The sequence below is a fragment of the Eulemur rufifrons genome, chromosome 4 (assembly GCF_041146395.1).
Source record: "Eulemur rufifrons isolate Redbay chromosome 4, OSU_ERuf_1, whole genome shotgun sequence".
Lineage (NCBI taxonomy): Eukaryota > Metazoa > Chordata > Mammalia > Primates > Lemuridae > Eulemur > Eulemur rufifrons.
The window spans coordinates 81,062,427-81,075,645 of record NC_090986.1 but is presented as its reverse complement, the minus strand read 5'-3'; the positions used below and the strand labels follow the sequence as shown (position 1 = coordinate 81,075,645).

The 13,219-nt window shown below is 35.9% G+C and overlaps 1 protein-coding gene and 1 non-coding gene across 2 annotated transcripts in view; both read right to left on the bottom strand.

The window, feature by feature from the left end:
• Window positions 1–2,572: 2,572 nt before the first annotated feature.
• The window catches only part of ZDHHC20 (zinc finger DHHC-type palmitoyltransferase 20), a 65,025-nt gene continuing 54,378 nt past the window's right edge, over window positions 2,573–13,219 (bottom strand). Inside the window, exons 9-13 of the mRNA XM_069467441.1 lie at window positions 9,623–9,749; window positions 7,181–7,270; window positions 5,518–5,633; window positions 4,260–4,337; window positions 2,573–3,089 (exon numbers count right to left, since the gene is read on the bottom strand). Coding sequence (XP_069323542.1) covers window positions 4,300–4,337; window positions 5,518–5,633; window positions 7,181–7,270; window positions 9,623–9,749 — 371 coding nt within the window. The 3' untranslated portion in view covers window positions 2,573–3,089; window positions 4,260–4,299. The remainder of the gene's footprint in view (window positions 3,090–4,259; window positions 4,338–5,517; window positions 5,634–7,180; window positions 7,271–9,622; window positions 9,750–13,219) is intronic.
• LOC138383067 (U6 spliceosomal RNA) lies at window positions 6,811–6,917 on the bottom strand. The gene has a single exon (XR_011233521.1). It is a non-coding gene; the product is annotated as a U6 spliceosomal RNA (small nuclear RNA).

The following is a 13,219-nucleotide window of genomic DNA, read 5'->3' as shown; positions in this document are numbered from 1 at the left end:
AAGTCATTAGAAAAATATGGAACTTTCTGAATCTATATTACATTTTTAATTTAAATTGGAAAATACAGTTTAGATCATATGAAACATATGGATTTCAGATTTACATATCTGTATCTAACAGATTATTAGACATGGTCTTTATTTTGGCTGAAATGCAAAAATATGATTAATTTCTTAATAACAGATTAGTTAAAAATACTTTCCATTGATAGCAGTGCTAGTCCCTAGAACAAAATTTTGTAAGCAAAACTTATTTGTAAGTGACTATTCAATGCCCCAAATATGCAGATCCAAACACTAAGCCCTTAATATACATTTACTTTAAAGATAACTGAATGGAGATCTCACGTCTGATAATCTTTAAACAATCCTGTAAACATAGTCACAATCTGCTTTCTAATAGAAATAAAATTCAAGTAAACATTGCATATTTGATTTAAACCAACCTGACAGTTAAACTCACTTATGACACATTGGATTATACCACTAAATATGTAAAAAGTTTTAAAAATATCATTCTTATGTAAAGATGAAACTAAACTTTGTAAACGTGTTCATTTTTAATAGCTAATATACTGCAGCTGCTCTTTGGTTTGGCATAGTCTCAGGTACTGAATATTCAAGTAAATTTATACACAGGTAAACCAAGTCTCCTGTCTAATTTGTTTTTAATGGCAATGGCAAGACCTGAAATTCAACTTTATTTTCCTTAGGTGTTATCACAAATGTTCATGCAAGTGTTTAAAGGACCAAAGATAGTACTTATTAATTTTGACAGGGCTTCATTTTGACCTTTTCTCCCCAAACAGTTGATAGCAGTAATCAATACCAGTTGAAATACCAAAGAGGCAGCCTTTCCCCGATACCCACACCACTTGTGGACCCTTGCTGAATGGTCATTAATATGTATGAATAAATTCAGCTAAATAATATTTAGAATGTGGTAATATGTTGGCCATAAATGAAATCAAAGGTAACTAATTAAAAGGCTTTAACTGAAAATTTCTGAAAAGGTGTTTACTGTGCTATTAAAGATGATGTTAAATAACAGAAATTAAAAGAATTGAGAGAGATGACAATACCACGAAAGTGCCTGAATCGGAAAATTATGTTTCCTCAGTTGGTAGCCAGTGCATGCAAATCTTTTGATCTAAATGTAGAAATACAAAAGTACCAGGAGAACATTCTGAAAGTAGTCAAGTATGTTTAAACATTTACTATTTCCTTACAATATGCACACCGTCAAAGTGAAGTTATGTTTTTGGTTGGTAATTGATATCTTTTAACTTCCATTCTAGTTTCCTAGAATCAAGATGATTAAGACCTAAAGAGCTGAAATGAAGATAGAAGAATCCATACTATAGTATTCCAAACTGTGTTTTCAAAGCTAACTCATTCCTTTGTTTCAAAGGGAAAAAAAGATTCTTCCTTTTAAAATCTAGTATTAATACAGCCAATGGAAATTAGACAAATCTTACAAATTGTAAACCTACAATAGCAACTATAAAATTTGTTACATTAGACAATGATAGAGGTAACCCTAGTATATTGTTTGGAGTATAGAAGTTACTCCAAAAAATTTGTTGGGTGAAGGAAAACTAGGGTTATTTTGTAAAATTGGCCATCACAGAATGTTAGAAGTCATCCAGTCCAACTCATTCACAACACCCCTCCCCTGCAGTCCCATTTTACATATAAGGAGAGTATCACCTTTGATGCTCACAGATGCTGGTGAGATTTAGCTCTACCCACCTACTGGAAGCAATCAGTCATTCTGGGGAGTGTGTGTGTGTTTGACTAAACAGTATAAATAAACATTTCTACACTATTTATCTTTTATAGGATACTGTATTTTCTTTAAAATTAATCCACTAATTTCTGACACTTAGGTTAGATTTTAAAAAGGAAAAAGGGTAAATTTAAGATTATGCATTGAAGAGTGGAGCCCACTTTTCAGAGACTGGGGAATTTAAAATGACTACTTAAAGTTAGAATTTCTTCCTGAGAGCCATGTTATTCTAAATAGTTTTTTTCCCTAGTTTGAACTGCATTTTAAGTCACTATTTAAGCTGTTATAGGATTACTGTAAAAAGTTTCAAAGTAATTTTTAGTCATCACCTAAAATGAAATTTGAAAGTCAACTCAATAGCACGTTTTATTCAAAATATCTTTAGGACTTGAAATATTTTTTAACAGCTTATAATATCCTGCCTCTACTGTCCTTGCTTTCATTCTAGGCACTCCCACCTCTTCCTACTGTGTCCAATACTTCTATAGCACATGTAACTTTGTGTTTCCCTGCCCACATATATACACTCCTGAAAATTCAACATAAAAAGTTATTAAAAAGTAGAGAGAACTAAAAATATTTCTTATACTGCCACATGTCTTTTAAGCCTTGGGCACACACTATATAACATGGTTGTATTAATACTTAAAACTAAGCCTTCGATGAATTATACCAAAGTGTTCTATGTTCTCAATGATTATATTTAGATATCTGAATCCTTCTGAGTGTTATTTTATAGGCAAACAAAAAAACTTTATTAAAAATGTTGAAAAGTATAAAAAACTAATTATAAATTAGCAAAGCCCAATTTAAAAAAGCAGTTATTTTCTTATCCTTATATAGAACAAGCAACAGTAATTTGGATATTATTCACTTTCAGCCACCATTTGCCCTAGATGTACTTTACTTAAGACAAGTTTTAGCTTGTGTTTTTGGAGTGAAACTTTACATGGATACTAAGAAACAACTCTAATAATGTAACTCAGGTATCAAAAAAAAATACATATGCCATGTTAACATGTGATGACAGCTCATATTACAGCATCTCATAACAGGTAAGTGTTATTTCCAGAGTAAAATTAAGTTACTTTTGTAGCTGTAAGTCAAGTTGTACAAATGGACATTTAAGATTAAGGCATCGTTCTGCTCTGGAGTAGTGCTTCTGTGAATCCAGCGAACTGTACAAAGGCTTCCTTTTTTAAAAAATATATCTTCTGTTATACTTCAATTATTTCAATCCATTGATCATTTTCTTACAAGTGAAATCGAAAATATCAGTCCATAATATGTTTTTATACACCTATAAAAACAAACAATTGAATTATTGGTTAAAATTTAATTTTTTATTCCTGAAATATTTATTAAATGTTTCTGTGGACTAAGGTAGAAAGCTGGTAATAGAACAAGACAGGCAATTAATTCTTTAATACAACTAATATTATAGTAGTAAAGATTTTTACTGGAAGTAAATGAGGGGATATCACTGACTTTCTTCCCCTGAAGCAATCAAGGAAGTATTTTAAAATGGGGAGATTCTCAACAGTACTCCCTGACTGCTAATTTGGATATCATTTGAGAAGATATTTTACCTACCTATACCTGTTCTAAGATGGGTGCAGGATGTGGGAAAGTTCCCACAGCAACATTAGAGGAATTGGAGCTGAGGATTCTTAACAACCACAAGCATCAGCCATTATTCCACCCACATGAAGAAGAAATGTAGACCGAGGACCTGTCTAGGGACCAAGTGCTACTGCACAGCTCCAGCTCTTGGTGGCACGGACCTGGCCCTCAATCCCCACATGCAGGTCCTGTAGCTCCTCTGCAGGCTGCAGCCCATTCTGCCCAGTGTGACCCCCGCCCCCAGTACCTGTACCCTGACTTTGTACTGGGTCTTAGGCTCTGGCTGTAACCCTGGACACAGGCTCTAAGTCCTCTGCAGGGACCTGACTGCTCATGACAAATCCGTGGGCAAGGAAGCAGATGCTCCCCTGAGTTAACACTCCAGATGAGATTCCTTTGTAAAAATGAGCTCCTGCTACATGGTCACTTATTACAGGGCAATGCTCTGTTGTTGTATCTTTAACAAACCAAGTAACATCAATGGACTTCTTAAGTCTTTTTATCAGCCTTTAATTTTAGTCACTCTTCTCTGGATCAAAAGTCACCTTTTTTTCTTAAATTAATAAGATACTGTTTACTGAAAAGGTTAGCTGTCTACATACCAGTTTGAAATAATTTTTATTAGTTTTGGCATTAATTTACTGATAAATGTTTACTAAGATTGTGGTGGAAGTGGTAAGAAACATGCGATTGTGGCAGATGTTATCTTCCAGTCTCTCCTATACTGCCTAAATTTGCTGATATAATTGAAAAGAGTGAAAAAAGATAGAAAGGCAAATTGTTTTGAGTTATGAAATATGCAAATAAACTGCATTTGTTCAAGGAAATTACCTTTATACTGTCTTACCTTGCTCTTATTCAAATGGTTAGTTATGAACAAGTGGTACTCAATTTTCTATTGCCACTGTAACATGGTTATGTGTCCCTGTAAGCACATAATTATATATGATATGACGAAAAAAAGTATTAAGTTTCTGGCTAAGTGGTGAAATTGATTACAATAAAAACAACTATTATGTGAGCACTAAATAGGCTTACAGTGCCAACCATTTGTCTTCTTGCAGAACCCAAAAGTAAGTACAGAGCATTAGGAGTCAAAATTCTGGTTTTAGGCTTATCCTTGTGAAAATATCCATCAGCTTTAAAGATGCTAAGCAGCAATAATTAAGAAGTACAAAAATTAGGCCAGGCACAGCGGCTTACACTTGTAATCCTAGCACTTTGGGAGGCCGAGGCAGGAGAATCACTTGAGTCCAGGAGTTTGAGGTTGGAGTAAACTATGATGAGGCCATTGCAATCCAGCCTGGGCATCAGAGTGAAACCCAGAGTAGAAAAGAAAAGATGAGAAGAGAAGAGAAGAGAAGAGAAGAGAAGAGGGGAGGGGAGGGGAGGGGAGGGGAAGGGAGGGGAAATACACAAAATGGACTTTACCCTTCATCTTTCTTTTTAAGAGATGAGGTTTCACTGTGTTGCCTAGGCTGGCCTCAAACTCCTGGGATTTCCCTTGATCTTATATAAAGAGTGTAATTATCCTAAAGATACTAATTTAACAGAATGTTTTAAGTGCTACTAAAAGTCAATAAAATAAACAAAAAAATCAGAAATTCTAACAGCAAGCTTTTAGGGTACTTCCTGGAGTTAGTACAAATTTATTTGAATGTTCCAAACCATTTTTCAACAATCTAAGAGGATAATAACAATGCTATTACTATTATCAATAGGAACCATTTCAGATTATGTTTTAGGCTATAATACCTAAAACAGAGTTAAGTGGCCAGACCATATTATAAAACCAGGTCCAATTAAAAATCCCACTTCAATTTTATCTACTATTCTATACTGTATCCACAACTCATAATATTTGGCTGAGTAAAAAAAATCAGCTAAACAGAACAAAAAACAACAGCCACTACATTCTCCTTACTCTCCCCCATTGCCCATAAAAGCTACCAGTAAACATGAACACATCATATGTATTTTATTTAAAAGTTTCACATATTTTAGCAGTTTAAAATGTCACATTATTTTGATTTTTCCAAATTTATTACATCTGGTGATTTTCATTTGAACCAGACAAAGCAGCATTTTCAGCTGTGAACTATTACCTGATCTGACGATGCCTTCTTCAGCTCCATTCTCTAGCCACTGAGATTCACTGTCCAACAAGCGGTTTTTTGATTCACTAAGTGGTTTGATAGGAAAAGGTTGATTTGAGCCAATACTGAAAGGAAGAGCAAGTAATTTAGAAAATAGTTTAATGCTCAATTAGAGGTACTTAATAAATTAATAAGCAGCAAATTAGTACTCCTTCTCCTAAATATGTGAGGGCAACTCAAGAGATCTCAGCACTCTGAAAACACTCTTCAAAAGAAATCTTCAAAAGAAAAATATGCCTGCAACCCCCCCATTAAATGGCTCTCTAGACCCAAGAATCTGTATTCCAACGCTGCCAATGAAAACAATTAGACAAAAGAAAAAAAGCTCCAGAGGCCAGTCTGAAATGTTTTTAACATGTTAATCAAGAGCCGTAAGGTAGTACAAGGACAGGTGAGGATCTATGTCTGTGGCCAGTACAAAAAAATTACCTGTCATTTCCCAAGTTTTCTGCTTTCTACCTCTGCAGTTTAGATCTAAGGGGAAAAAATGATTCAGTGATTTAGCGTAGACTTATATTTCTAGCTAAGAGATCCAGGGAGGGAGGGAATGAAGGAAGGAAGGAAATAAGGAGGAAAAGGGAACTAATATTTGTTGGGTCCCTATTATGGGTCAGACACTGTGCTAGGCACCTTATACAAATTATCTCAACCCTCACAATTACCTTTGGAGGAAGGAATCATTATCTTTATAGAGGTAAAAACTGAGTCTCATAATTTAAGTGACTTGTTCAGAACCATAACATATTAGAGCACAATTAGACTCTAGGTTCTAGGGCCTATGTACTTCCAATATTAATGTGCTAGCTTAGACCTTAAAATCCCTCTGCCCCTATAATTTATTTCTGTAATAAATATATTTTGATTGTTTCACTTTGATAGAAGTATCTCTAGCTTCTTTAAAATTTCATTAAAATGAACTATTTCACTGAATTTAAGAAACAGTTTGCTTGCCATAGAAATATTTTATGAGAAAATGTTTTCTAAGATGAATTAATGAAAAAATATTTGAATTTTTGAAATTTCATTACTTTGACACTGTTAAAATTTATCAAAGTAAAATAGTGACTAGTACAATGAGTAATTTCTTTGAAAAAATATAACTTAAATAAACCAATATAATCAAATCTTCAAAGAATATTTTAGATGCTTCCTAGTTTATCCAGATATTTCCAATTTTATCTGATTATACTGGTTTAACTATTATGACTACCCTGGTTTAACTATTTTTTTTTTTAAATTTTTAAAAATATGGAATGCTTCACGAATTTGCATGTCATCTTTGCACAGGGGCCATGCTAATCTCCTCTGTAGCGTTCCAGTTTTAGCATGTGTGCTGCCGAAGTGAGCAAGTGAGCACTGGTTTAACTATCAATAAGCAAGCATTCTCTTTCCTACTCTCAAGTGTTCTAGTCTGGATAAAAAGATATGGTTATCCTAAGCATACTGGCACATCAACCCTCAGTTAAAAAAAATTTAAATAGAATTTCCCTTTCCCTATCTATGCTGTCTTACTGAATTACTACTGAATTTATCCATAAGATATGTACACATAACACATACATACAATTTGCTTTACAATGAATACGAAAAAGCTTAATGACAAGAAGCACACCTTCTGGCATACTCATTTTGGTTTGTAACAGAAGCTTGTTCTGGATCCATTCCCACAAGGCGAGTTGGAAAACTGCAACCATCACCCAAGCTGCATAATGAAAAATATCAGTAATAATTTAAATTATATTAAGTTAAAGTGGTCAAATTTAACACCAGTCTTTCAGAGGCATGGTATAAAGAAATTACCATAACTTGTCATTTTAGGGAATAATTCCTAAGATTTCTAATTTTGAAGATGTAAGTGTTTTTTTTTTAATAATTTAAATACACTCAGAAACAATGTCTTCCATGCCTATTAAGATTATGATGCCTAGTATAGCACCTCAAACACAGGTACTCAAATATTTGGGTAACTGACCTGTCTGTCACAATCATTTATAACATAATTCAGGCTCAAACTGAAATTCAAATGTAAGTTCCATATATTTATTCATTCAACAACATTCATCAAATGATATTTACTGAAGGTCTGGGTACAATTTTCAGCATTAGCGATATGACAGTGACTAAAAGACAAGAAAATCTCTGCCTTCAAGAAGCTTACAGTCTAAAAAAAGTACAGTTATGCCTTACTTTCACATTCTAAACACATTCAAGTTGTATAGAACACGGACTTTTGCTTCCAGCCAAAATGGAATAACTGGCACACTTGACATGCCATCATAAACAGTCAGAAACTGAACATTATAGAATAACAGTTTTCAAAATAGGCAGCAAAAGACTGTAGCCTTGGAAAACACAAAAACAAACCAAGTGAGTCTCAATTTCCTGCCAGGACCTTATCACCAGGAGGGAAAACCAAACAGAGTAGGGTAGTTTCACTGAATTGAGGTGCCAGAGATGGAAGTTTTGAGAAGCTGAGGTGGCTTGAATCTATAGGACAGAGTTTCGAGAGAGTAAGATATGCAGAGAAATGGCTACAGAAATCTGCACAGTGCCGTAACTGGAGTATTTTGATGAATGCTAAGCTGCACATGTGAATCCAAGTCAAGAACAACTGTGAAGCACAAGGTGAACAATTCAGAGATCCCACAGCACTGGGAGGCATTCAAATGTGACCAGCCAGAGTGGAGAGCTCTCACTGAATACATGGATTTTGCAGAAACTCCATTTTACCGTAAGAGTAAACTAGCTCTAGAGAAAAGGCTACTCGTGGAATCCAACCTAATAAAGCTTAAAACAAGCCTCCGAAAGACTAAGCTGAAACATAAGAAACTTAACTGCCTGCCAAAACAAAATTCAACATTCTTTTTTTTTTTTTGAGACAGAGTCTCACTCTGTTGCCCAGGCTAGAGTGAGTGCCGTGGCGTCAGCCTAGCTCACAGCAACCTCAAACTCCTGGGCTCAAGCGATCCTCCTGTCTCAGCCTCCCGAGTAGCTGGGACTACAGGCATGCACCACCATGCCCGGCTAATTTTTTCTATATATATATTTTAGCTGTCCATATAATTTCTTTCTATTTTTAGTAGAGATGGGGTCTCGCTCTTGCTCAGGCTGGTCTCGAACTCCTGAGCTCAAACGATCCGCCCACCTCGGCCTCCCAGAGTGCTAGGATTACAGGCGTGAGCCACCGCGCCCGGCCCAAAATTCAACATTCTTTAAAGGGAGACAATAAAATTTAGATACTCAGCAAAAAAGCATTCAAAATGTCCACCATTCAATCAAAACTTCCTAGACATGAAAAGTAACAGAAAATGTAATCCACATAGCTAAGAAAAATAAGTCAATAGAAAAGAATCAGAAAATTAGCAATTTCAGTGAAATTAGCAAACAAGACTTTGATACAGTGAGTATATTCATGAAGTAAATGGAAAAAAATAAATATAATGAAAAGAGAACTGTAAGATACTAAAAAAAAGACCTGAAAAATACAACATCTGATATAAAAAATTCACTGGATGGGCTTACCAGCAGATTAGACACTGCAGAAGAAGAGATCAGTGAACCTGTAGACACAGCAATATAAACTAACCCAAATGAAGCAAAGAGAGAAAAAGATATGGGAGAGGGAGAAGGCCAGAATAGCAATGAACTGTGGGTCACTATCAAGGAATTTAACATATGTATACCCCACAGTACCAGAAACTTTGGTGAGAGGAGGGGTTGGAAAGAGGGGAGTAGGCAGAAAAAACAATTGAAGACATAACTGATAAAAATTATTTAAATCTGACGAAAACTTTAAATTCACAGATCCAAGAAGCTTAATGAATTCCTGGTAGGATAAACACCAAGGAACGTGATCATCAAGCTTCAACCTATCTAATAAAAAAAAAAAAGTATAAAGTATTCCATATAGGATCAAGACATTCGGCATTTTCATTCTCAAAGCCCATAAGAATGTCATTATGTATTGTATTCTCTAAATCTTAAGACATTTAATGAGAGAGACAGAGATTACCATAGATTCCACAATCTCTGAAATTTGCATTTTATAAATTACCTTGAAAATACTGGAAGTAGCCAATATTTCTTTTCATCACCAAAGACCTGTCTCCAATTTTTACTGCATCCAAGAGAGAAACCATTTCCATCAGGTCCATATGAAAATGTGGGTGCACGAAATGATTCTGTTAAATATAAATATATAAATTAATTAATCTATTTAAAAATTGTAGGAGGGATTAAAAGTACCAATTTTCTTGTTTACATCTTTAATGTAAAAACTGTAAATATAATTTAAAATAAAGACTATATTTGTAGCAATTAACAGGTAAATTTCTGAAACTTATTTGGCAAAAAATAGCACATTTACCATTTCATCAACCTTAACATCAAAATAATTATCTAATACTTCTGGAAATCTACTGTAGTGTGTTCAATGTATCTTTAAAAAAAAAAAAGATGTTCTAACTGTTGTAACTTCATTATTTATCACCTTCCCACTATGTTCCTGATGGCACAGAACCAGGTATTTTGGATTCAAAGATAAATTACATGAAATTCCTACTAAAGAACCTACAGTCTAGCAAAATAACAATGTGATAAGTGCTAAAATACTCATGCTGCACTGGGAGCACAGAGGTGAAGGAATCTGATTTTGTCTGCAAACAGACATATGTGTATCTTCAGGGTAGGGAAAGGTGAAAGATGGAGGTGGTGGTACTTGAGCATGATCCTGAACAATGAATAAGAGGTGCGGAAGCAGACAGTGATTACAGGTCATTTCAAGGTTGATTGCAAAGTGTTGTGGAGTAAGGTCTAGAGAAAGACACAGGTTTTATAGGAAAAGTTGTGTTTCTTTGTTTAAAAACAGAATGCAGCCAGGCATGGTGGCTTGCATCTGTAATCCCAGCACGTTGGGAGGCTTAGAGGGGAGGACTGCTTAAGCCCAGGAGTTTGAGACCAGAGTGGGCAACATACTGAGACCCTGTCTCTACAAAAAATAAAAAAAATTAGTCAGTCATGGTGGCACTGTAGTCTAGCTTCTCAAGAGGCTGAGGCAAGAGCATCACTTGAGCCCAGGAGTTCAAGGCTGTAGTGAGCAATAATCGTGCCATTGCACTGCAGCCTGGGCAAAGAGTGAGACCCTATCTCAAAAAATAACAAACAAACAAAACAAAACCAGAATGCACTTCAGCATGTTTTATAAGCTAAGGATAAGAAGTCAGGGCATTGGGACAGGTTGATGATACAGAAAAGTAGAAACTGAAGGAAAGGATCCCAGAAGAGACAGGAAGGTGCACAGAGGAGCTCCTCAGAGGTCAGAGGGCAGGGGAAAAGAATGGGTGTGAAAGGAGAAATGTTTGCATGAGGCTATAAAGACGGGAAGATGAGAGTTTACTTGTAACTTTTTCTAATTTTTCTATGAAGGACTCACAAAATGAATAAGAAGAGTAGGGAGAATGATGAAAATGTGGAATAACCACTGTGAGTAACAGGTGAGGAATCTGACCAGAAACATGTGACCTTACTGCCAAACAGAGTTGAGGGCCTCAATGAGGTCTGAGACCTTGCATCTGTAGTTGTAATAATCCCTACAGGAGGAAGACACCCTTCACCAGCCCCACTGTACATGTGGATAAAGCAGATGGTCCAGGCAGAAGGATTAGCAAAGGAATTATAGGAGAAAGCCTAGGTGCAGAAGATGCAAGGCTACCGTCAAGAGTTGTTCAAAGTCATTTATCATAGGATCTAGAATGGACATGGGTGAGAAATGAAACCAGAATTGAAAGAATTGAACGTGGCTACTGTCAAGAGATGTTCAAGTCATTTGTCGTAGGATCTAGAATGGACATGGGTGAGAAATGAAACCAGAATTGAAAGAAAAGAACTTTGGAGAAAACCGTTGGAGAACTGGGTAGGCGACAGGAAGAAGAGTAGAGGTGATACAGCAGAATACAACACCCTCTATTTAGCAGTGGAGGGAATGTAGCAGTGGAGAACTAGCCAGAGACCAGGGGTGTGGGAGATGAGGCTATAAAGAAAGTGGTGTGCTAACGCAATGTTTTCTTAAAGTGTGGGTTAAAATAACTTAATAGGCCATAAAGTCAATTTAGTGATTTAAAACCAGCATTTCTTTTTAAGGAACTAGAAAAAAAAGTATCACAGTACAACTAGAAAAGAAAGTATCGCAGTACATTGGACATAGTAGAGATCAATGCTGTTTTGTGAAACTTTTGCTTATTCTATTTACATAATTTTATAAATGTGTACATGTTCTAGGTCATGATATAAAATGATGCATTTTTTTACTGTGGTCACTGGCAGAAAAAGTTTGAAAAAGATTTTTCAAAGAGAACAGTGGGTTCCCTGGAAGCGCCAATCTCTCAGATACCCACAAGACCTGGGCACGAAACAAACGAAGCGGACTTGGTGAGAACTACGGCAACCTGCGCGCTCATGCCCCATCTAAAGCAGTCCGCTGCCGCTCAGCTCCACTGACTAACGCCAGCTGGGGACGTGGGCCCACATTACCAGACTTATCATTCTGAGGAGAAATCTGGTTTTCTATGTGAAATGTCTCACATAGATTTTAGCTCTTGTGGGAGGTCTTAAGGGATGGATTTTGCATGTAAGCTGCCTTTTAGTCATCTCCGATGAAGGGTAAGAAGATGGCAGGAGACTCTGTGAAGAGGACAAGCAAAGTAGTTAATAAGGATGAGGAATTTTATTTACATGGAAAATGGATGAAGGCACGATGGAAGTGGACAGCTCAGCAGTGGAGAGTAAGCTGGGGAAGAATGGCAGAGAAATCTTTACAGTGGAAGCCACCGCCACCAGCATGACTCAGTAGCACACATTAAATTGATCCAAATACAAAAGTATCTACATGTCTCCATAAAATCTCTTCATCTTTATGTAAAAAACTGTTTCTTTCCAATTTTCCTGGCAGATACATGGCTTTAGATGGCATGGTTTTTAACTTTCTTACAAACATGAGAATAACATATTCCTGTTTTGTATCTTGGTACATCAGCAAATATATACATACTTCAAGTAAAACACAACGATGCTTCTTACATGCCAACAGCTCAGTGTAAGCGATGCCACCATCTGTGTTTAGTAAATATTTGTGCAATTACTTGAATACCTTACTGAATTTTCCCCCTAGTTTCATTTTAAAAGTGAGCAAAAAGAAAAAAGGGAAATAAATGCTGATACTAGTGATACAATACATAAGTTTCACTGACAAATGACACAAAGATGGAAATAACAAAGCAAGTGAAAAGCATTATTCCTTAGCCTCAATCATGGAACATATGCCAGTCAAATGCGTAAGTGGGGAGGAAAAAAGTAAAGAAGTAAAGAATATATATAAAATATACTGTTATGTTGTAGCTAAAGGATAAGATGTAATTAGAAGGATTAAAACATTTTTTTGCTATCTGAGAATGAACCTCCTTAAAGCATGTAAATCTACTTTTATTGCTTTTTTTAAATGTTGGCTCTTCCTGTGGTTTTCCTTTTTTTTTTTTTTTTGAGACAGAGTCTCACTCTGTTGCCCAGGCTAGAGTGAGTGCCGTGGCGTCAGCCTCGCTCACAGCAACCTCAAACTCCTGGGCTCAAGCAATCCTCCTGCCTCAGCCTCCCAAGTAGC